Genomic DNA, 25,404 nt, shown 5'->3' on the forward strand with positions numbered 1-25,404 from the left:
TTTTTGCTTACCTCTCCTCATGTGTTCAGACAAAGAGGACAGCCACTTCCACCTGGTGGTTTTCATAACCTCTCCTCTAAGCATGGCTCCACCCCAGGCTCTATCAGGGAACCCTATATTAACCTGTGCACTGCAAGCCAGCGGTGCTGATCAACCATTGTGTATCCATTGTGTGTTTGGCTTCCTGGTTCCTGCTTGCTGTGTGCTCTATGTTTGTCTCTGTTACCGACCTTGGTGTGTTCTCAACGATTCCTGTCTGCTTGTGACCTTTACCCTTTGGCATGTCCCTGACCATCCCTGTCTGCCTGTGACCCTGAACCTTTGGTGTGTACTCTATTGTTCCTGTCTGATAGTTGCCCTGACCTCTGCCTTATCCCTTTACTATCCTTGTTTCAGCCTGCTGCTTCCTTCTCCTGTAGTCTACCGTGAGCTGTAAGACCCTGGTGGCCGCGACCTGGAGCCAGACTGCAGCGAAGTCCATCCTCACCACTGGAGGCTCTGGTGAACACCTGCTGGCTCTTAGACTCCGCGCCCTGGGGAATCTATGCTCTAGCTCCAACTGGGAACTGTGTTAATGATCCAGTAGACCTGCATCCTGAATCTCCCTGGGTACTATCTGCTGCAGTCAGTCCTAAGGTCCACTACCTTAGCGGGGCACTTCCGACTCCTACGGAGTGCATTTGTCACCTGGCCTCAGGTGACCTGACACACTGACACAGACCAAGCATGAAGCTAAGATTCCCCAGGGCACAGAGTCTAAGAGCCAGCAAGTATTCACCAGAGCCTCTAGTATTGAGGATGGATTTGGCTGCAGCTGACTTCAGGTCGCAGCCTCCGGGGTCTCTCAGCTCATGCTCATGGACTGGCTCTGGTGGACAGAGCGGAAGCAGCAGTTCAGGGTTAAGCAATGGAAACTCAGGAGAACAAGGCAATGTCAGGGTTACTAGCAGACAGGAATGGTCAGAAGGACATGCCACGGGAAGTACACAGATCAGAGATAACATACAGCAGGACGCCACACCAGAAGCCTAAACACAACTGTGGCTTGGGCAAGGCTGGCTTGCAGTGCACAAAGTTAAATAGTGTTTCCTGTTAGATGCGGGGGGGAAGCCATGCTGAGAGAATATTACCGTATTTATCGGCGTATAACACACACTTTTTTCCCGTTAAAAGCAGGGGAAAATCGTGGGTCTGTGTTATACGCCGATGCCCACCGATTTTAGGGAAAGGAGTGAGCAGAGCCGAGATACACAAAGCCGAAGTACACTCAACCTTACTCGGCTGCTGCCCACCTCCACTGATTGTGAAAGTAGCGAGCGCCGCTGACATTCAGAAACCCAAATGTACTTCAGCTAGTCTCGGCTCCTCTCGCAGTTCCGCCCACCTCAACTGATTGAGAGAGGAGCAAGCGCTGCTGACATACAGAAAGCCAGATGTACTTCGGCTAGTCTCTGCTCCTCTCGCAGTCCCGCCCCTGACTGTGAGCAGAGCCGAGACTAGCCGAAGTACATTCGGCTATCTGTATGTCAGCGTCACTCGCTCCTCTCGCAATCAGTGGAGGTGGGTGGGACTGCGAGAGGAACCGAGTAAAGCCGAAGTACGCTCGGCTTTCTGTATCCTGGCTCCGCTCGCTCCTCTCCAAATTTAAAACAGGGAAATACTGCAAAAAGACTGGCAAGGCTGCAAAGGCACTGGGTAAGGCTGCATATAGACACTGGGCAAGGCTACAGTGATGGACAAGGCTGCAGATGGACACTGATAAGGCTGCATTGATGGGCATTTTAATGTAAGTTTTTTTTCTTAAACTTCCCTCCTAAAAGTTTTTTTCCTTAAAATTCCCTCCTAAACTTGGGGTGCGTGTTATACACCGCTGCATGTTATACGCCGATAAATACGATACTTAAACATGCAGGTGTGAGAGCACGGTCCCTAAGCTGATACACAGACCAGAGAGGTAGGCAAACAGACATGGCATGAAACATTGCTGCAGATTCATGCCAGTCTCCAACTTAATAGCCAACCTCAAAGCACTGTTTAACTGGGGTACTATGTGGCAAATGAGGTTTAATGATGATAAATGTAAAGTAATGCACTTAGGGGCTAAGAATATGCTTGCTTGCATCATACATACTAGGGGGAGTACTGGGAGTTTTGGTAGACCATAAGTTAAATAATAGCATGCAATGCCAAGCAGTTTCCAAAGCATGCAAATGCCTTTCTTGTATTAAGAGAGGTATGGACTTCAGAGAGAAAGATATAATTCTGTCCCTGTACAAATCATTAGTAAGACTTCATCTTGAATATGCAGTTCAGTTTTGAGAAGGGCAACCAAACTGATAAGAGGCATGGAGGAGCTCAGCTATGAGGAAAGATTAGAGGAACTGAATCTAACCTCTCTTGAGAAGAGGAGATTAAGGGGGATATGATCAACATGTACGAATAGATAAGGGGGTCCATATAGTGAATTTGGTGTTGAATTATTCACTTTAAGGTCATCACAGAGGACAAGGGGGCATTCTTTACATCTACATTACTCGGTTTTGAATGGTCCGCTTGGTTATCTAAACATATATATCTTTTGTGGCCCCGACGATCTCCCTGTGCTGGGGCCACAAAAGATATATAGGCTCAGTCTGGCTGCCTCGGAGATAGGAGGCGGTACGAGTGCCGTGTACACAGGAGTATTTCCTGTTTACACGGCAGCCTCTGTAGGAAGTCCCGTCTCCACCATTGGACAACTGTTCTGTCCATCAAAGGAGGCGGGACATTCTGTTAAAGAGGGCGCTGTGTAAACAGGAGATTCTCCTGTTCTTTGGCACTCATCCTGCCCCCTCCATGTCCCCTCCAAGGCTGCACTGATGGCAATGGTGAGTGCCTTCCTGGCTAATGGTGGGTGCATTCCTGGCAATAGTGAGTGAAATCCTGGCAATGGTGGGTGCCTTCCTGGCTAATGGTGGATGCATTCCTGGCAATAGTGAGTGAAATCCTGGCAATGGTGGGTGCATTCCTGGCTAATGGGTGCATTCCTGGCAATAGTGAGTGAAATCCTGGCAATGGTGGTTGCATTCATGGCTAATGGTGGGTGCATTCCTGGCAATAGTGAGTAAAATCCTGGCAATGGTGGGTGCATTCCTGGCAATAGTGAGTGAAATCCTGGCAATGGTGGGTGCATTCCTGGCTAATGGTGGGTGCATTCCTGGCAATAGTGAGTGAAATCCTGGCAATGGTGGGTGCATTCCTGGCTAATGGTGGGTGCATTCCTGGCCACTGGTGGGTGCATTCCTAGCAATGGTGAGTGCATTCTTGGCAATGGTGGGAGCATTCCTGGCAATAGTGAGTGAAATTCCTGGCAATGGTGGGTGCATTCCTGGCAATGGTGAGTGAATTCCTGGCAATGGTGGGTGCACAGATGGGCACTGACCCTTATTTTGCTTCACAGTTCTTTATTTAAAATGTTAGTTTTTTTTCCTGAAATTTCCCTCTTAGCCCTTGTACACACGGTCGGACATTCTGACAACCAAATCCGTTGGATTTTGTCAGACGAATTTTGTCCGAAACTGTTGCATACACATGGTCAGACAAAGTTGACGGAAAATCCGATTGTACATAACGTAATGACGTTATTTTGTTACGACGGGACTACGTTCAGGCTAGTAGCCAATAGCTTTGGTCTAGGAATTTGATCTGAGCATGCGTGGCACTTTGTCCGTCAGAGTAGGCTACACATGATCGGAGTATGTCCGATCAGAGCATTTTGTTGGAAAATTTTACGGACAAGTTGGAAAACTTGGTCCGTCAGATACTCCGATGGAAACAGTCCGATGGAGACCACACACAGTCGGATTATCCGACAAAACGGTCTGATAGGACACAATCTCCGACCATGTGTACAAGGGCTTATAAATACGGTATATCCAAATAACACACCCAAGCTCATCTCTTCACCACACACAGCCACAAAGACAAGAGAATTCTTGTTGGGCCGTGTATTAGTGCTCGAACGAACACACTTAGACCGAATTTTAATGGTTCAAAGAATGTCAGGTAAAATGGTCGGCCCTCACTTCATCAAGTCTGGCCCTCTTTGAAAAAAGTTTGGACACCCCTGGTCCAGAGGAAAAGAGATTTAATCTCCAAATATGCAAAGTTTTCTTCACAGTAAGAGCTGTGGAAATGTGGAATAGACTCCCTCCAAGGGTGGTTTTGGCCAGCTCAGTAGATTGCTTTAAAAAAGGCCTGAATTCTTTCCTAAATGTACATAATATAACTGGATACTGACATTTATAGGTAAAGTTGATCCAGGGAATATCCGATTGCCTCTCGGGGGATCAGGAAGGAAAGTTTTCCCCTGCTGTAGCAAATTGGATCATGCTTTGCTGGGTTTTTTTTTTTTCACCTTCCTCTTGATCAACTGTGGGTATAGGATTGTGTATATGGAATTGTATGGTTGTTTTTTTTTTATTGTTATTTATTTGGTTGAACTAGATGGACTTGTGTCTTTTATCAACCTGACTACTATGTAACTATGCATTTTGCTATATACATATGGTTACAGCACAGTTTATACACGCTTTGTCTGGTTGCACATAGCACTTTATATATAGTGTGGAATATCTTTTATTTTATTGAATGTGTTTGAAGATTTTGTTTTTTGTTTAAATTGTTTTTTTATTATTATTTTTTGAAAAAAAAAAAAAAAAAGTAAGTGATCACTTTCCAGAGCAGCAAACAATCCTTGCATGGTCTGTACATAAAACAAGAATGATTTATGAGTGGAGGTGGGAGGAACAAATTTACCAAAAAGGGAAACCAGAGAAGATCTTGGTAGTTAGGTTCAGTCCTTCATAAGACCACAGGTGTATACTCTAACTCCAAATAGCACAAACTTTGTTAACTTTGGGAGATAGCTGTCAAGACACCTGCTCTTAAAAACAGAATACAAAGCAACAAGTCATAAGGATCTGGAGATCAACACTTCACCAATGTGTAATCACCAGGAGGCCTGTGAAGTAGAAAAGCCTAGGGCCGGTTCACACAGCGAGGCGAGGCGAGGCGAGGCGACACGGCTCGCCTCGCCTCGCTCCCGCAAGTCGCCCCCGTTCTGTACAATGGAACCGTTCTGAGAGGAGCGACTCGAGTCGCTCCGACTCAGAAAAAAGGTTCCTGTACTACTTCGGGGCGACTTCGGGGGTGACTTGCATTGACTTCTATACAGAAGTCCTCTGCAAGTCGCCGCTGAGCTCCCCGCAGGTCGCGGCGAGGTAAGTCGGAGACGCCTCGCCGCGCCTCGCTGTGTGAACCGGCCCTTACTCCAGTGTTTATAGCTTCCTGAGTATTTCCTGTTATTGTACAATAAAACAATCCCACATAGGGAACTCAAACCCCCCAACTGTAAACATGAGCAGCTCTGTTAAGAAAAGAGCAGAAGAGCTGCTAGAGCATGAAGCCAAGACTGGCAAGAATCAAAACAACAATAGCAAATGTAAGGTTAGGAAAAAGAATAAAGAAAGAAGTACTTCTGTCTGGGGATTCTTCATACAATATCAGCCGTGTTTGTTTGGGACCTGCAGGTAGGCTAACCAAGGAGACCATATTTTATCAAAAGTGGATTGTTTGTCTCGAAGATCCTGTTTCCTATACCTATTTTTGGATCAATTGTCACATTTTGTTTGGATTATGTCTGAGTTAGAAACAGTGCAATATTGGGATACATATACATATATATGTATTTCCTCATTATGCAAGGATTTTTTGAGTGCAGCATTTGCTGATATTTTCACAATTTGAGGCCAAGCACAACCTTTTAAAAAAATGTTTCCAGTTGAAAAATGAAATATTGTCATTGTGCCCTGTCAATGTGACCATTTTCTTTTTTCAGTTTCATTTATAGTTTCTGTGACCCAATGTTGGACTTACCATTACTCCACAAATGACATGACCTATGACAAAGCTCAGGAATTTTGTCAGAGTAAATATACGGATCTTGTGGCCATACAGAATAAAAATGAGATTGCATACCTCCAAGAAAATATTCCCAAAAATAAATATTATTATTGGATAGGAATAAGGAAGATCAATGGTGTATGGATTTGGGTGGGAACCAACAAGACGCTTACAAAAGAGGCAGAAAACTGGGGTGAGAATGAACCAAATAATAAAAAGAACAATGAAGATTGTGTTGAGATATATATTGGAAGAGAAAAAGATTCAGGGAAGTGGAATGATGATTCCTGCAAAAAGAGGAAACGTGCATTGTGTTATACAGGTAAGAAATATTTTCATTTTTTACATATTATACAGCCTTTACCAAAAGGTTTGAGAATGACAAAAATATTAACTAATAAAGTCTGCTGCTTCAGCGCTTTTAGATCTTTTTTTTCAGATGTTACTATTATATACTGAAGTATAATTACAATCATTTCATAAGTGTCAAAGGCTTTTATTGCCAATACATTATGTTTATGCAAAGAATCAATATTTGCAGTGTTATTTGCAGTGTTGACCCTTCTTTTTCAAGACCTCTGCAATTTGCCCTGGCATGCTATCAATCAACTTCAGGGCCACATCCTGACCGATGGCAGCCTATTCTTGCATAATAAATGCTTGGAGTTTGCAAGAATTTGTGGGGTTTTGTTTTGTTCACCAGCCTCTTGTGGGATGACCATAAGTTCTCAATGGGATTAAGGTCTGGGGAGTTTCCTGGCTATGGACCCAAAATTTCAATATTTTGTTCCCCAAGCCACTTAGTTATCACGTTTACCTTATGGCAAGGTGCTTCATCATGCTAAAAAAGGTATTGTTCATCACAAAACTGTCCTTGAATGGTTGGTAGAAGTTGCTCTTGGAGGATGTTTTTTGTACCATTCTTTACTCATGGGTGTTGTGAGTGAGCTCCCTTGGCTGAGAAGCAACCAGCAACCGCAGCACATGAATGGTCTCAGGATGCTTTACTGTTGGCATGACACCGCTAACCGCTTAATGTGGCTATCCAAAGACCAGACCACTTTTTGCGAAACGGCACTGCGTCGCTTTAACTGACATTTGCTCGGTCGTGCGACGTGGCTCCCAAACAAAATTGACGTCCTTTTTTTCCCACAAATAGAGCTTTCTTTTCGTGGTATTTGATCACCTCTGCGGTTTTCATTTTTTGCGAAAAAAAAGAGCGTCAATTTTGAAAAAAACACATTCTTTTTTACTTTTTGCTATAATAAATATCCCCAAAAGGCATATAAAAAAATTACATATTTTTGTTTAAAAAAATCACAATAAGCGTATATTGATTGGTTTGCGCAAAAGTTATAGCATCTACAAAATAGGGGATAGTTTTAGAGCATTTATTTTTTTACTAGTAATGGCAGCGATCAGTGATTTTTATCATGACTGACATTATGGCGGGCACGCCTGACAATTTTGACACATTTTTGGGACCATTGGCATTAATACAGCGATCAATGCAATTAAAATTGCATTGATTACTATAAAAATTTAATTGGCAGTGAAGGGGTTAATGCTAGGGGGCAGTGAAGGGGTTAATGTATGTTCTAGTACGTGTGCTAACTGAAGGGGGGGGGGGGACTGTGCAGGGAAACTAACAGATCGCTGTTCATACTCTGTATGAACAGACAATCTATCAGTTCACTCCTCAGAGAATCGAAAACTGTGTGTTTGCACACAGCTCCCGGTTCTCTGTGTGCCCCAAGCGATCGTGGGAGACTGGTGGTGATCGAGATCGCCATGCACTCGCATCAGCTTGGGGAGCGAGTGGGGGGCGCGCAAGTGGGCGTTTATGTTACCAACGTAATATAACGGCGATTCGCGCAGCCGAGCCATGTAGCCAAAGTACAACTGCGGCGGCTGGTCGGCAAGCAGCTAATGGTATCATTCACCTTTTCTTCTCTAGACAAGGTTATTTCCTGATGCCCCAAACAATCAGAAAGGGGATTCATAAGAGAAAATCATTTTACCCCAGTCCTCAGTAGTCCAATCCCTATATCTTTTGCAGAATATCAGTCTGTCCCTGATGTTTTTCTTGAAGTGGCTTCTTTGCTGCCCTTCTTGACACCAGGCCATCCTCCAAAAGTCTTCGCCTCTCTGTGCATGCAGATGCACTCACACCTGCCTGCTGCCATTCCTGAGCAAGCTCTGCACTTGTGGTGCCCCGATCCCACAGCTGAATCAACTGTAGGAGACAGCCCTGGCCCGTGCTGGACTTTCTTGAGCTCCCCTGAAGTCTTCTTCACAAATGCATTAGGAATTTTTTCTATGGGATTAAGTTAATTTTCATGGCAAAGAGGGACTTTACGATTTTTTGCAATTCATCTGATCACTCTTCATAACATTCTGGAGTATATGCAATATGCCATCATAAAAACTGAGGCAGCGGACTTTGTGAAAATTTAATTTTTTGTTATTTTCAAAACTTTTGGCCATGCCTGTACTGTGAATCCAGGTACGGTAAATTGGTTGTAAAGTCAAAGAAAAATTACTGCAGACCCCTCTGTTCTACCAAGCTATACTACACAGTGTGTTTGTATAACATTATGCCTCTAAATACATTCTTTCAGATCTTTTCTGGTCAGTCACATGACCTCCGGCTGCTCTCCTCCCCTGCTATAATGACTACAGTGGGAGCCATGATGTTTTTTAAATTAACACCATTTTTGCTGCTCTCCTCAATGAGCATTTCAGGTTAACCTTTAACACTGCTAAGGCTGAAACACAGGCTTACACCCTCACCCTTGTGAGATTTTTTATTGCTGTCTGTCTCAAGGACAGGGTATCACAGGCATGTGAAGTGATGAAGAATGTCTCCAATGGATTCTACTGTTTCCTGTGTCTTCTGGAGAACTTCCTTTCCCAAATTATTTTATCTGGTGTCACAAATAAATTTTCCCCATTGGGATCAAACACTGCACTAAAGATCCACTCTTACCAAAACAATAACAAAAACATCTATTACACTTTAGATCCTACCAGTTACCCACAGTGAATAGTTAAATCTAGGCTCCAAGCATGCCCCTGGTTTATAAAGGAATTAGAACTATCACGGTACCCATAGATAAAGCTGGGGATTTTAATAAAATTACCAATTTATTTAAGAAAAAGACATGATTAAAAGCAATTGTACATAAATTGTTAAACAGTTAATTACAACTGTACATGGTAAATACAAACGGTTACAAAGGAACAGATGAACCCCATTGGTAGTAAGGGCAGCTGAAATGTATGTCTTGACGTGGTCCTCAGGAGGAGTCAATTACATCATCTATAAGGTAAGTACATTCTCATAGTTACATATTCAAAAATCCTTTAAATATTTAATGACAAAAAAATAAATAAACAAAACTCTATACAGTAGAACACACATACTGTTAATGTTGAGGTTCCTATTTGCTTGTGTGTTGCTTACCAGTGGGGACCAGCGGAGCACAAAGCAGCACCTATTGAGGCACCCGGAGGTAATTCCCCCATGGTAGACATGGGAGACACTTGAGGGAGTGGATATTCCGATTTTAAAGAGGAATAAAATAAAGTAATACTATATAAAGGTAATCTCCCGTAGGCAGCTACAACAAAGTGATAGTCCATTGGAAACAGGGTGGGGAACCATAGATAGAAGATAAAGGACAATAAAAAATGAAAAATAGAGAATAAAAAAATGAAGGAGGGGATAAGAGAAGAGGGGAAAGAAGGAGGGAAGAGAAAGTGAAAGGAAGAAAAGGGGAAAAGAGAAAAAGGGGGGGCAGAGATAAGAACGGGGGAAAGAAAAGAAGGAGGGGGGAAAGAAAAGAAGGAGGGGGGAAAGAAAGAAGGAAGGAGGGGGAAAGGAGGAAATAAAAAGGGGGAGGGGGAAAAGAGGAGAAGGAGAGCAGGAGGGGGGGGGGGGTTAGGGGTGGAAAGAGGAAGAGGAGAATAAGGGAGAAAAAGGGGAGGGTAGGTGGGGGGGTGGGAGACCAAAGAGAAGAGAGAAAAAAAGAGAGAAAAACAGGAAGAAAAAAAAGGAAAATTAGGAATGGAAAGACTAAGAGAGAAAGAAGGAGGAAAAAGGGAAGGGGGTAATTTGGGAGGGAGAAGTTTGGGGGGGGGGGGGAGAGAAAGAGGAGGAGGGGAAGGAAAGAAAAAAAAAGTGGAGTGCCAGAAGGACAGAGATAGAGGAGAAGGGGAATAAGTAAATGGTCCAAACTCACCTAATATGTCAATATAGTGTATGAAAACCCAGGGGTCACAGGCAGAGGGCTGATGGCAGTATCATTCCACCAGTACAAGGCTAAATATTCCGTTGGGTAGAAGCTGTATTCAATATTCCAGATGGATCTAATGATAGCCAAATCAGAGCCCCTGGAAAAATAATAAATATATGCATGGGAGCAAGACTCGTGCACCAAACTGAGCACTTCATCCAGAAGCACAGAGTAGGATGTGTAGGGTTTTGAGTCTGCAGCTGCAACCCTCACCACTTCGGAGGTGCTGCCAATAGGTATGCAGACATTCCATCACAGTAGATAATTAGGGTGATAAAGTGAACCTTACCATGAGTAGCCTTGATTCCTGAGTGCCCCTGGGTTACAGCCATCTAGATGAAGACTGCTGTAAGTCCCCTTAAGTAGCTCCAACTCGGCCCACGCCATTAGACTGGCTAAACGCTGGCGTATGACGTCTCCGGGTCCGTCTCTCCACACTGCGCATGCGCGATTTACCCACACACGTGTGACCAATTGGGGAGGCAGCCTGGATTGCCGTCACCTGTTGTAGGAGGGGAGAGCGCCGAAAATTAAATTGAGGACACTCCTCCATCCCGGAGAGACGCACACCAGCCATAGGGGGAAAAAACACCTCATGCTGCAGTGGTCATAATTAGGTCCCATGAAGCAACACAAGAGCCAGGAAGTAAACAGAGATACACCAATGAGTTATTTATCGGCCAGTGACAGCACTGTAAATATACACTGCTGTCAGTGTCCTGACATCAGCACATAGCTAAGGAAATACACGAAAATTTTTAATGTATACAGTATTACTCCTATCATACTCTCACCACGTGGAGTCACGTGGCATTGGTCATGTGAATCCAAAGTAAAGAATGAGCAAAAATCAATATACAACATCCAATAAGGAATAGACAATAGACATAATACAATTCAAAATGTTACCAATACAGTTAGGTATAGAGCAATATAGGGGGAGAGAAAAGCGACAGAGGGGAGGGGGGAAAAGGGGGAAACGGGAGAGAGAAAGGGATCAGTTAGTTGTTGAAACAGACTAGGTGATGGATTTATAAAAATGATTTGTGGGAATGAACTTCATTTGGACCCGGGGGTATGTTGGCGTTGAGTCACTTGATCCAGATGGTTTCACGTCTTAGGATCGATCGATCTCAATCAAAGCCCCCCCCCCCCCACAGGTCTTCCGGAATCCCCTCCAGAACTGTGAATTTGACAACTTCTGACTGGTATCTATGATGTAGGCCAATATGGAGGCCTATCATGGTAAGCTTACCATTCGATGAATAATACAAATGGTCACCAATTTTCTGCCGTAGCTCTCTAATAGTCTTTCCTACATAAAATGTGTTGCATGTACAGATTATAAGGTATACTACTCCCTTTGTACCGCAGTTGGCATGTGTGGGCGAGGAGAAAAGTTCTTCATTTGGGTGTATAAAAGTTGTAGCCTTCTGCACCCATGGACAGTGGCCACAATGGAAGGTGCCTCAGGGGCCAATGGGCCCATGAGGACCTACCCGATAGTGGCTGCTGGTAAGTCTATCTCTAAGTGAGGTTGCTCTCCGGGAACACCAATTCTGGGTTGGGTCTCACTTATTCTCTGTTAGCAAATGCTAGTGATCTGACAGTAGAATACATAGTTGATTGTGATCGGCAGAGAATTTAGTGACCATTTTAATGGTTTCTGGTTGTTTTACAGCAGCGGGGCCGTACAATAGCAACAATCTAGTCCGTGCATGGGCCTTATTAAAGGCCTTTCTGTGATTGGTCTGAGTGTAGCCCTGTGCTAATAGGCGCTCATGTAGCACAGATGCCTGCATGTAAAAATCCACAACCTCTGTGCAATTGCAACATAGCCTAAGGTTTAGAGCATATGGTATGCTGCATACCAGGGGGTGGGGATGTGCATTCAAGGCGTGGAGGAGAGTGTTACCTGTCAAGGGTCCAGAAATATTTAGACAGAATAAAGGTGGATAAAGCACCTGGCCCTGATGGCATCCACCCACGGATCCTAAAAGAATTGAGCTCTGTAATTTCAGAGCCATTGTATCTAATTTTTAGGGACTCATTAATGACGGGAATAGTCCCACCGGATTGGCGCAGGGCGAACGTGGTGCCTATATTTAAAAAGGAATCAAAGTCTTTACCAAGTAACTATAGACCTGTTAGCTTAACTTCTATAGCTGGGAAGATACTGGAGTGTTTAATAAAAGACCACATCGACGAGTTCTTGCTGAACAAAAACACTTTAAGCAACAGACAGCATGGATTCATGAAAGACAGATGTTGTCAGACAAATCTGATTTCTTTTTATGAGGAGGTAAGTAAAACCTTGGACAGAGGGGTGGCGGTGGACGTGGTATACTTGGATTTTGCAAAAGCGTTCGATACAATTCCCCACACACGGCTCATGTGTAAGGTAAAGTCTACAGGTTTGGAAATATCAGTTTGTATATGGATAGAAAATTGGCTAAAAGACAGAATTCAGAGAGTAGTCGTTAATAATTCTTACTCTGAATGGTCTAAGGTTATCAGTGGTGTACCCCAAGGTTCAGTGCTGGGACCCTTACTTTTTAACATCTTTATAAATGATATTGGGTCTGGGATCAAAAGTAACATTTCTGTCTTTGAAGATGACACCAAGCTATGCAGTGGAATAACGTCCTTACAGGATGTCTCCAATTTACAAGCCAACCTCAATACACTGTCTAATTGGGCGACTATGTGGCAGATGAGGTTTAATGTTGATAAATGTAAAGTTATGCACTTGGGGGCTAAGAATATGCATGCATCATACATGCTAGGGGGAGTACAACTGGGGAAACCATAGTGGAGAAGGATCTGGGGGTTTTGGTAGATCATAAGCTCAATAACAACATGCAATGCCAAGCTGCTGTTTCCAAAGCGAGCAAAGTCCTTTCTTGTATTAAGAGAGGTATGGACTCCAGAGAGAGAGATATAATTTTGCCCCTGTTCAAATCATTAGTAAGACCTCATCTGGAATATGCAGTTCAGTTTTGGGCACCAGTTCTCAGCTATGAGGAGAGATTAGAGGAACTAAATTTATTCACTCTTGAGAAGAGGAGAATAAGGGGGGATATGATCAACATGTTCAAATATATTAGGGGTTCATATAGTGAACTTGGTGTTGAGTCGTTCTCTGTACGGTCAACACAGAGGACACGGGGGCACTCTTTACGTCTAGAGGAAAAGAGATTTCATCTTCAAGTACGGAAAGGTTTCTTCACAGTTAGAGCTGTGAAAATGTGGAATAGACTCCCGCCAGAGGTGGTTCTGGCCAGCTCAGTAGATTGCTTTAAGAAAGGCCTGGATACTTTCCTGATGGTACATAATATAACTAGGTACTAACATAGGTAAAGTTGATCCAGGGAAAATCCGATCGCCTCTTGGGGGTTCAGGAAGGAATTTTTTTCCCCTGCTGTAGCAAATTGGAGCATGCTCTGCTGGTTTTTTTTTTTCGCCTTCCTCTGGATCAATTGTGGGCATAAAATTGGGTATTTGGATTGTACGATTCTTTTTTATTTTATTTATTTGTTTTTAAGGTTGAACTGGATGGACTTGTGTCTTTTTTCAACCTGACTAACTATGTAACTATGTAACTATGTAAGGGCTTGCAATATAGATCTGTTCCTATTTGACCTGTAGGGTCCTTGATGATCCTTACGTCAAGGAAGGGAATGGTGTTATGGTCATATCTAAAGGTAAAATGTGAATCTATACCAACATAAAACATGATTCAGAAATAATTGTAGGGTCTCGTCTGAAAAGATTGTGCTCTCCCACCATCCTAAGTATAAGATGACATATGAGGGTGCACATGATGTGCCCATGGCCACTCACTGTGTTTGTAAATATACCTGGTCCATGTATATAAAGTGATATTTGGTTAAGATAAAGTGAAGTAGTTTCAGAATGAAGTTGTTCAGGGGCCATGTATTCTGGTCCTGCTCATTCAAGAAGGTGCTGGCCATCCAGATGCCCCGCTTGTGGGGAATGCTTGAATAGAGAGCCTCGATGTCGATGGCCACGAGGAGGGCATGCGGAGTGACCTGCATCCCCTCGATGTGTTTGAGCTGGTCCGTTGTATCATGGATGTATGAGGGTAGGCTCAGTACATGTGGCATTAAAAAGTGTCTACAAATTTGCTGTCGTTTTCTGTTAGAGACCCTATGCCTGAAACTATAGGTCTCCCAGGCAGTGATTGAATGTTCTTACAGGTTTTTGGTAGCATGTAGAACTCAGGCATGTGTGGTATCTTGGTGTTAATCCCTTTCAGCCCATATAGCTGTCATCCCCCAACCCAGGAAAGATCCCACGCTATGTGATAGTTATAGGCCAATTTCGTTACTAAATATCGACATTAAACTATGCCAAGGTTTTGACAAACCGGTTACCCCCCCTTCTACCGAGATGGGTCTCTGCAGACTATTCTGGCTTCATACCCTCTAGAGAAGCAAAAAACACCTTACGGACCATTTACCTGATCCAATACATGTGTAGATGTTCCCAATCCACCCTAGTCCTCTCCAGCGATGCTGAAAAAGCTTTTGATAGGGTGGATTGGGACTATCTTAAGACGACCCTACATTACTTTGGCCTAGGCCCAAAGATGCTCCACCGCATCTCCTCCCCCTCCTCCAACCCTACCGCACAAATGCGCATCAATGGGACACTAAGCGACCCCTTCACACTACACAATGGCACTAGGCAGGGTTGCCCCCTATCCCCCTCCTTTTTGCTATCACATTGGAACCCTTCCTGGCCATGATTAGACACAACATCAACATACATGGCATTGAGGTAGATAATAGAAGTCACAAATATGCAGCCTACGCTGACGACATTCTATTCTTCATACAACAGCATCTCACTCCCAAGTTTAGTGGTGGCCTTTTCCACCTTTCAGAAAATATCTAATTTCAAAATGAACCTGACCAAGTTCGAAATTTTAAACATTAATATCCCGAAAACGGAGGTGGAAGCACTGAAAGCCTTATTGTCCTTCAGATGGGAATAAATGTCCATGAAGTATTTGGGCATACATCTTACTCCCAACATACGCTCCCTCTTTAAACAAAATTACATCCCCTTATTAAACAGCGTTAGGGAAGATCTGAGAAAGTGGTCTAACCTTTCTCACTCCTGGTTAGGTAAAATAAATATAACCAAAATTAATATTCTCCCTTGCATCCCTTTTATTTTCCAAATTATTCCACTGGGTGTTCCTATAGGGTTCTTCAACGCAATGCAATCCATGATCTCCCACTTTATCTGGCGGGATAGCCACCCCAGGGTAGCTAGAGAAGTTTTGTTTCGCTCCAAACGTTCAGGAGGATTGGCTCTTCCTAATCTTCAAGCACACTATCAAGCTGTAGTGTTATCAAGAGTGTCTTATTGGAAATACGCTAAAGACTTTAAGTTATGGGTACAAATTGAACATGGCATTGCATGGCAAACTGAGTGGCATTGATCTTTCTACCACTCCCTGGATCCCCCAATCCTTCTGGAATCGTAATCATTTGACCCCAACTCTTACCAAGTCCTCTTTAGATGTCTGGGATGCTTTGCATAGAAAACACGCCTGGGCCTACAATTCCCTGTTGATGCCTCTACTTAAAGCGGTTCTTCACCCTAAAGGGGAAGTTCCGCTAGTATTATCCCTCCCCCCCTCCGGTGCCACAATCGGCACCTTTCGGGGGGGAGGGGGGTGCAGTTACCTGGATAATCCAGGTAACTGCACCCACTTCCGGCCAGACCGCCGCAGACCCCCGCATCGCTCCGCCCCCCCCCCCCCCCGTTGTGTTCTGGGAAACACACAGTTCCCAGAGACACAGCGGGGGACCATAAGAGAAGCGCAGCGCAACTCGCGCATGCGCAGTAGGGAACCGGGCAGTGAAGCCCTCATGCTTCACTTCCCGATTCCCTGACAGAGGATGGCGGCGGTGGCTGCAGCGAGACGAGCGATCGCTCGTCATCTGCCGCCGACATCGCTGGAACCTGGGACAGGTAAGTGTGATATTATTAAAATTCAGCAGCTGCAATATTAGTAGCTGCTGGCTTTTAATATTTTTTTTTTAGGTGAAGCTCCTCTTTAACCACAAATACTTCCTACCGGGCCTAAATTCTGGTCCCTAAATGAACCTTTCTTGCTTCATCGTGTTCTCCAATCCAACTCACTGAAGCCGATCTCCAAGATCCTCCACTCTAATACAACCCCCTTCATGAATCAATGGAGACATAATCAACTGTTACGTTTTACAAGGTCGCTCTCCCTACCTCTACTCAGATTACAAGACCTTAATGATATTGAGGTAGTGTTTAATTAAAAGGACCCACCGCAACATAGCATCTCAATTTTCTACAAAGCTTTCATTGAGCTCCAAAACCCTGGCCATCCATCTTTCTTGACAAAATGGGAAACAGACCTAAACTTATCCATCACAAACAAACAAAAAGACAAGGTCCTGAAACTAGCTCGTGTCTCTTTTCTTGCTTCAAAAATGACGGAGGTCAACTATAAGTTGCTTACCAGGTGGCACTACACACCATCCAAACTGCACCATATGTTCCCCGCCAACTCCCCGTTGTGCTGGAGGAGCTGTGGGAACAAAGCTACTCACGCACATATATGGTGGTTTTGCCCAATCATCTGCCCTTACTGGACCAACATTCTCAATCTGATTCTTCAAATCACAGGGGTCTCCCTACCGAATGATCCATGGGCCATCCTCTTTCACGCGACCACAGTCTCCGTTGGCTCATATAACCGCTCACTTATACCCCATTTGCTGAACACAGCTAAAGCTTTAATTCCAACCCTGTGGGGTCATCAATCAACCCCATCTATCAAAACATGGCTGCAAAAGGTCGCTGAGGTCCACCTCATGGAGGATATTACTCACAACGCTAGAGGCACCACCAGCTGACACAAACGTATTTGGGCACCTTGGTTCTAATTCACGTCCACCTCCTGCTACAAGGTAATCATGTCAAAAACTCATTAGGTCGCCACTCATGTTGCTTTTTTGAATAACTCACATAAATAGCCATTTCTCACAAATACACGACCTGGTCACTGATGAGAATGCGGTTTACTATTTGTCTGACCTCATAGGTTTTAACTATGTTACAGCCGGATTGATAGCCTGCATGCCACGATACCCCCTACCCCTTTCTTCCTTCCTCTATCCCCCACTAGTTGCCCCCCCCCACTCCCCCCTCCCTTCTTCTTTCTTTAATCGCTTCTCTCTCTCTTTATAACCTTCATCTCAAGCCCTTTCACTCTGATATCGTTCTCAAGCTTGATAAAAGCCTTCTTCTCCATTTTACTTTGGAACAGTTGCAAAATATAGACAGACTTATGCCTTATCAGACTAACTGATGAATCATAGAGAGGCTTGAATGCCTCTTCTTTGTTCACAGGTCTCTACCTAAGTATGGTTGTAACACTTAGTCTGCCATATAGATGACCTAATGAACTTTGTACTTTATAAGTTTACCTAATGTCTGCTTTATTAACATTATGACATCTCTGTTCTGTATGTTTTTCTATACTCTGTTTAATTTCAATAAACATTTATTAAACAATCTTGGTGTTAATGAAATTCAAGGTATTCTTGTCAATAAGACCCTCCCAGAAGGGCCCAATGCATAGAATTCGGATATGTATTGCTGTACCAATGTATGGTCAATAGGTTTGTACTAATTTAAGTTCCGTAAAACATCCAGGCACATGATTTGATATTGGTGGTGTGTCATTAACACTATGTTCCCACCTTTATCAGATGGTTTAATTATCAAGTCTGTATGCTTCTGTAATTTAGTTAAAACCCGGGTTTGTTTTTTAGTCAAGTTAGGGGACAGGTCTGGACATGTTTGTTTCCTGAGTGCCTTAATTGATTCATGTAGAAATGGCCAAACAGCTGGGCAGGTCATTAGATCCGGAAATTGATGGGATTATAATTTGAATTTCCAACAATTCCCACCGACCCCCGAAGCTGAAGGGACGGTGCAGGGGGGCTTGCAGGAGCTACACACAGAGAACTCCCATTGGCCCACCTTCCACTGTGGTAAGAGGAGAGTAGTATACCTTATGATCTGTACATGCAATGCATTTTATGTAGGAAAATCTATTAGAGAGATAAAGCAGAGAATTGGTAACCACCTGCATTATTCATCGAATGGTAAGCTTACCACGATAGGCCACCATATTGGCTTACATCATAGATACCAGTCAGAAGTGGTCAAATTCATAGTTTTGGAGGTGATTCTGGAAGACCTGCGGAGGGGTGATTGGGATCGATCAATCCTAAGATGTGAAACCATCTGGATCAAACAGCTCAACGCCCACATACCCCCAAGCCTGAATGAAGTTCATTCCTACAAATAATTTTTTTTAAATCCATCATCTAGCCTGTTTCAACAACTAACCAATCCCTTTCTCTTCCCCCTTTCCCCCCTCCCCTCCTCCTCTTTTCTCTTCCCCCTTCCCCCTATATTGCTCTATACTAGCGATGGCCTTTGCGGTTCGCCCGGCGGTTGGTTCGCGGCAAACTTTGCTCGTTCGCGATTCGCCAAACTGGTGGACTTGTTCGCGCAGCAGACATATGCGTTTACATTATGAACTTGACACATCCATCATGGGGTACAGGACAGCCAATTGAGACATTTCAGCACATGGACAATTGGACATACCCCCTACCTTATAAATAGACCTGATCTGGCGGCCATTTTACATTCTGTCTTTTGTCAGTGTAGGGAAAGGACGCTGTGTGGAGCAGGGACAATATAGAAAGTATATTATGGTGCACTGCTGTGCTGCTGAGTGCTAACGATTCTGCAGCTGTCTTTTATCAATGTAGGGACTGAGGCACAGTTTGGTGTTTGGAGCAGAGACAGTCTGCAAATCACTAGCTACTAGGTCCACATAGTTCCTTTTAAGAACTGTTATAGGTGTACAGTATATAGGGTTGTACACGTATAATATACTTTCTTTCAAATATAGAAAGCATATTATAGTGCACTGCATGCAGTGCTGCTGACTGATTCTGCAGCTGTAGTTTCTCAGTGTAGGGAGGGACAGTTTGGTTTTTGGAGCAGGGACAGTCTGCAATTCACTAGCTACTAGCTAGCTACTATTAGGTCCACAAAGGTCCTTTTTTTTTTTTTTTTGCAAATATCATTTTTTATTCATACATTTTTCACACACATACAGGGTAAGGCCCTGAAACAGGAAAGTACAACGTAAACCATGAAGGTCGCAGCCTCCTGAATGTGCATAACAGTAACAGGTAATACGACTAAAAGCCATGCATTTCACCGTGAATAGTAAGTTGACCCTACGAATAGCATCCCCTTAGCCGAGTTCAGCCAGGGGGCAAAAGATAAACCAAACCTAAGCGATATCACCAGGTTTGCACCCGTGATCATAGGTCGACTTCGTCGTGAGCCGGCCTTGAGGTCGTAATTGTAAAAAGAGGGAGGAAGTAAGTGCACAACCAAGAGGGAGAGAAAAAGTAAGGGGGAGGGGGAGAGAAATGTGGGACAAAGAAAAAGGGGGGGGGGGAGGGTAGAATATAGGGAAGATGCGGGTAAGGGAAGGGAGGACGGGCAACAGGACAGAGGAGGGGGAGTGGTGGTGATCTGGTGAGCCCCTCATGGGCTCCTTTGAGCCAACCCCTTCCCCCCTATTTACCAAAAAGGGTCTTGCCTTCTGTCGAGTACACAAACGTATTCCAGAGTGACCAAGTCCTACTATAAACTTCCTGTCGATCCTGAGCAGTCAATATTAAGTCTTCCATTTTGTTGATCTCCTCCACTCTCCGCAGCCACATGGCCACAGTAGGGGGAGTTTGTTGCTTCCAGAGCAGAGGTATACAAGATTTGGCTGCATTGGTGAGATGGCGCAATATTGACCGCGCATATTTCCTAGGAGGCAGGGTTGACATATGTAAAAGGAAGAATGCCGGGTCATTCGGGATCTGCCACTCCGTGAATTTCTGGGATACGGTTCGGACTGCAGTCCAAAAATCCGTGAGCTTGGGGCAGGACCAAAAAATATGCAGGAGCGTACCCCTATCCTCCCCGCAACGCCAGCAATGTGCCGGCGTGTCAGGGAACATAAGGTGAAGGCGGCTAGGCGTCAAGTACCACCTCATAAGAATTTTATAGTTCATCTCCTGCGTTTTGGTACACATGGACGATTTCAGGGCGAATCGCAGAACCTGCGCAATTTGCATGGGCGTAAAAGTGTAACCCAGATCCCCCTCCCATTTTACGAGACTCGAGATATTGTGCGGTAGTGGTGGGGTATTCAGCAGCACATACATTTTAGAGAGAAGTCGGGAGGTGGGCTCCGTAGCAGAGAAGTATCCCTCAAACACTGTCAGCGGTCTAGAGTACGCCGAGGGGTTCAGGAGGGACTGAAGAAAGTGATGTAGGCGCGCGGCATTCCAAAAATCCAGACAATAGGGACCCATGGGGTCCATAAGGTCACCAATGGAGACCCAGCCGTCTCGTGCTACAAACTGAGAGGCCATGGTAAGGTTGGAGTCCCGCAACTGTCTGAACTGCATGGTCGGTAGACCCGGCAGAAATCTAGGGTTACCCAGAATTGGTGTCAGCGGCGATGCCGTGGACGTCAAGGAGTGCTGTAATGCCGCCCTCTCACCCTGGCAGAGAGTGTTGCCAATAAGAGGATGAGATTTCACCTCCCTCGGCAACGCCTCCCTGCACCAGAGAGCAGACCGTAAGGGGACCAGACATTGGTGCTGCTCAATTTGGGCCCACAATTTGGTGGTTAGATTACGACCCCAATCAATTATTCTACTCAAATGAGAAGCACGGTAATACTGTTTGACATCTGGTAACGCCACGCCCCCATACTGTTTCGGGAGTGATAGTTGGGAACGGGGTATCCGAGGCTGCTTCTGTGCCCAGACGAAATGGGTAAACAGTGCCTGTACCTGCCTAAAATATATAGGTGGGATGTTGATCGGCAGGGCCTGAAATAAATATAAAAATTTTGGCAGGATGCACATTTTCAGTAAATTACATCTGCCGAACCAGGAATGAGTCCCCTTGTGCCATGAGTCCAAAAGCAGCCGCGTCCTAGTAAGCAAGGGAGGGAAATTGCACATAAACAGGTCTGCCAGGTCCGGAGGGATGTTAGTGCCTAGGTAGGACAGAGCTGTCGTTGTCCATTTAAAATGAAAGTTGGATCGTAGAGTAGGGAGCAACCGCGGTGGCATCAATATCCCCATTGCCTCCGATTTAGCGAAGTTGATCTTCAGGTTAGAGAGCTTCCCGTACACCTCAAATTCTTTGAGCAGGTTAGGTAGGGAGACGCTGGGGTTAGTCAATGAAAAAAGCATATCGTCAGCATAAGCCGAAAGTTTGTGCTGTGAACCCCCCACCACCACACCCTGTATGTCTGGATTCAGTCTAACCATGGCTAAGAAGGGTTCCAGGGTTAACGCGAAAAGAAGAGGAGATAGTGGCCAACCCTGCCGCGTCCCGTTGGTAATTGGGAAAGGATCGGACAACGTCCCATTAACCTTAACTTGGGCCGTCGGATTGGAGTATACTCCCGATATACGGGCAATCATCCGGTCCCCCACCCCCACGTGTCGGAACACTGCAAGCATGAACGACCAGCTCACCCGGTCAAAAGCTTTTTCGGCATCCGTGTTTAACAGTACGCACGGAGTGCCCGCTTTTCTCACCACATGAACCAGATTAACCAGTTGCCGACCGGCGCACGCCGATGTACGTCGGCAGAATGGCACGGGCAGGCATAAGGGCTTACATGTACGTCCCTTGCCTCCCGCGGGTCGGGGGCCCGATCGGGCCCCCGCCCGGTGCCTGCGGCGGTCGGTTTTCGTCCGGGAGCGATCCGGGACGAGGGGGCGGCCATTCATTCATGGCCACCCCCTCGCGATCGCTCCCGACGAATAGAAATCCCCCGTGACATCACTTCCTCTCCTGTAATGTAAACACAGGAGAGGAAGTGATGTATTCTCTCCTCCGTGTCGGTATTTTTCGTTCTGACACGGAGGAGAGCGGATCGGTGAGTTGCACCAACACTCTACACACACAGTAGAACATGCCAGGCACACTCACACCCCCCCTTTACCCCCCGATCACCCCCCCAATTACCCCTGCCCCCCAGTCACAGTGACACCAATGTCATTTTTTTTAATTTTTTTTTGCATTGGTGTCATTTGTGACTGTAATAACTGTTAGGGCAGTTAGAGTTAGCCCCCTTTAGTTCTAATGTACCCCCCTAACCCCCCCAATAAAGGTTTAACCCCGTGATCACCCCCCGTCGCCAGTGTCACTAAGGCTGGGTTCACATTGCAGCGGTTTATGAGAACGAATGTGATTCGCACCGCACTGCAGTGCAAATCACATCCGATCTCTGTGCGATTCGAGTTCAGCCATTCGCCGCACCCGCCACACCCGCCGCACCCGCCGCAAATTCGCACGGGACCCTTTTTTTGGCCCGCAGCAGAATCGGATCGCATGGGTGTTCACACCATGCGATCCGAGTTTGCAGATCGCACTGCGATATGCGAACTGATCTGGGGGTGTCAGTAACATTTCACTGACACTCCCAGCAGTTCGCATAGGGCAGTGTGAACTGCCGCCGGGAGGCATGCGATGCGGGAACCCGCCGCGGATTCGCGGCGTTTCCGCATCGCTCCAGTGTGAACCCAGCCTAATAAGCGATCATTTTTCTGATCGCCGTATTAGTGTCACAGGTGACGCTAGTTAGGCAGGTAGGTATTTAGGTTCGCCGCAGCTTTTTATAGCGCCAGGGACCCCCATATACTACCGCATAAAGCCCCCTGATTGCCCCCTAGTTAACCCTTTCACCAGTGATCACCATATAACTGTTACAGGTGACGCTGGTTGGTTAGTTATTTTTTTATAGTTTCAGGGCACCCGCCATTTATTACCTAATAAAGGTTTAACCCCCTGATCACCCGGCGGGTGTCATTTGTGACTAATAACTGTTAGGGCAGTTAGGGTTAGCCCCCTTTAGTTCTAAGGTACCCCCCTAACCCCCCCAATAAAGGTTTAACCCCGTGATCACCCCCCGTCGCCAGTGTCACTAAGGCTGGGTTCACATTGCAGCGGTTTATGAGAACGGATGTGATTCGCACCGCACTGCAGTGCAAATCACATCCGATCTCTGTGCGATTCGAGTTCAGCCATTCGCCGCACCCGCCGCACCCGCCACACCCGCCGCACCCACCGCAAATTCGCACGGGACCCTTTTTTTGGCCCGCAGCAGAATCGGATCGCATGGGTGTTCACACCATGCGATCCAAGTTTGCAGATCGCACTGCGATATGCGAACTGATCTGGGGGTGTCAGTAACATTTCACTGACACTCCCAGCAGTTCGCATAGGGCAGTGTGAACTGCCGCCGGGAGGCATGCGATGCGGGAACCCGCCGCGCATTCGTGGCGTTCCCGCATCGCTCCAGTGTGAACCCAGCCTAATAAGCGATCGTTTTTCTGATCGCTGTATTAGTGTCACAGGTGACGCTAGTTAGGCAGGTAGGTATTTAGGTTCGCTGCAGCTTTTTATAGCGCCAGGGACCCCCATATACTACCGCATAAAGCCCCCTGATTGCCCCCTAGTTAACCCTTTCACCAGTGATCACCATATAACTGTTACAGGTGACGCTGGTTGGTTAGTTATTTTTTTATAGTTTCAGGGCACCCGCCATTTATTACCTAGTCTCACTAGTGTACCCCTAAATTTAGGGGTGTCTACTTTCCAAAATGGGGTCATTTGGGGGGGGTTTGTGCCATCTTGGCATTTTATGGCCTTCAAAACTGTAACGCCCTTAGAAAGCCTGAAGGCGGTGCTTGGTTTTCGGGGCCCTGTACGCGGCTAGGCTCCCAAAAAGTCCCACATATGTGGTATCCCCGTACTCAGGAGAAGCAGCAGAATTTATTTTGGGGTGTCATTTCACATATGCCCATGGCATGCATGAGCAATATATCATTTAGTGACAACTTTGTGGAAAAAAAAAAAAAAAAAAAAAGTTTGTAATTTTCCCGCAACTTGTGGCAAAATATAAAATATTCCATGGACTCAACATGCCTCTCAGCAAATAGCTTGGGGTGTCTACTTTCTAAAATGGGGTCATTTGTGGGGGTTTTGTGCCATCTTGGCATTTTATGGCCTTCAAAACTGTAATAGGTAGTGAGAAGTGAACTCAAAAATTTACGCCCTTAGAAAGCCTGAAGGCGGTGCTTGGTTTTCGGGGCCCCGTACGCGGCTAGGCTCCCAAAAAGTCCCACATATGTGGTATCCCCGTACTCAGGAGAAGCAGCAGAATTTATTTTGGGGTGTCATTTCACATATGCCCATGGCATGCGTGAGCAATATATCATTTAGTGACAACTTTGTGAAAAAAAAAAAAAAAAGTTTGTAATTTTCCCGCAACTTGTGGCAAAATATAAAATATTCCATGGACTCAACATGCCTCTCAGCAAATAGCTTGGGGTGTCTACTTTCTAAAATGGGGTCATTTGTGGGGGTTTTGTGCCATCTTGGCATTTTATGGCCTTCAAAACTGTAATAGGTAGTGAGAAGTGAACTCAAAAATTTACGCCCTTAGAAAGCCTGAAGGCGGTGCTTGGTTTTCGGGGCCCCGTACGCGGCTAGGCTCCCAAAAAGTCCCACATATGTGGTATCCCCGTACTCAGGAGAAGCAGCAGAATTTATTTTGGGGTGTCATTTCACATATGCCCATGGCATGCGTGAGCAATATATCATTTAGTGACAACTTTGTGAAAAAAAAAAAAAAAAAAAAAAAAAGTTTGTAATTTTCCAGCAACTTGTGGCAAAATATAAAATATTCCATGGACTCAACATGCCTCTCAGCAAATAGCTTGGGGTGTCTACTTTCTAAAATGGGGTCATTTGTGGGGGTTTTGTGCCATCTTGGCATTTTATGGCCTTCAAAACTGTAATAGGTAGTGAGAAGTGAACTCAAAAATTTACGCCCTTAGAAAGCCTGAAGGCGGTGCTTGGTTTTCGGGGCCCCGTACGCGGCTAGGCTCCCAAAAAGTCCCACATATGTGGTATCCCCGTACTCAGGAGAAGCAGCAGAATTTATTTTGGGGTTTCATTTCACATA

The 25,404-nt window shown here is 45.3% G+C and overlaps 1 protein-coding gene across 4 annotated transcripts in view; it reads left to right on the forward strand.

The window, feature by feature from the left end:
• Positions 1 to 25,404, forward strand: part of SELL (selectin L) — a 312,696-nt gene that overhangs the window by 84,090 nt on the left and 203,202 nt on the right. For 2 of the 4 annotated variants that reach the window (XM_077452611.1, XM_077452612.1), the window contains exons 1-2: positions 5,420 to 5,570; positions 5,879 to 6,265. In XM_077452611.1, the coding sequence (XP_077308737.1) occupies positions 5,441 to 5,570; positions 5,879 to 6,265 (517 nt within the window). In that variant the 5' untranslated portion in view covers positions 5,420 to 5,440. Of the gene's footprint in view, positions 1 to 5,419; positions 5,571 to 5,878; positions 6,266 to 25,404 lie in introns of those variants that run through there. The other 2 variants (XM_077452613.1, XM_077452614.1) reach the window with 1 other exon arrangement.

Source organism: Lithobates pipiens, unplaced genomic scaffold, assembly GCF_037356315.1.
Source record: "Lithobates pipiens isolate NorthernLeopardFrog02 unplaced genomic scaffold, aLitPip1_a1.2 Scaffold_23, whole genome shotgun sequence".
Classification (NCBI taxonomy): domain Eukaryota; kingdom Metazoa; phylum Chordata; class Amphibia; order Anura; family Ranidae; genus Lithobates; species Lithobates pipiens.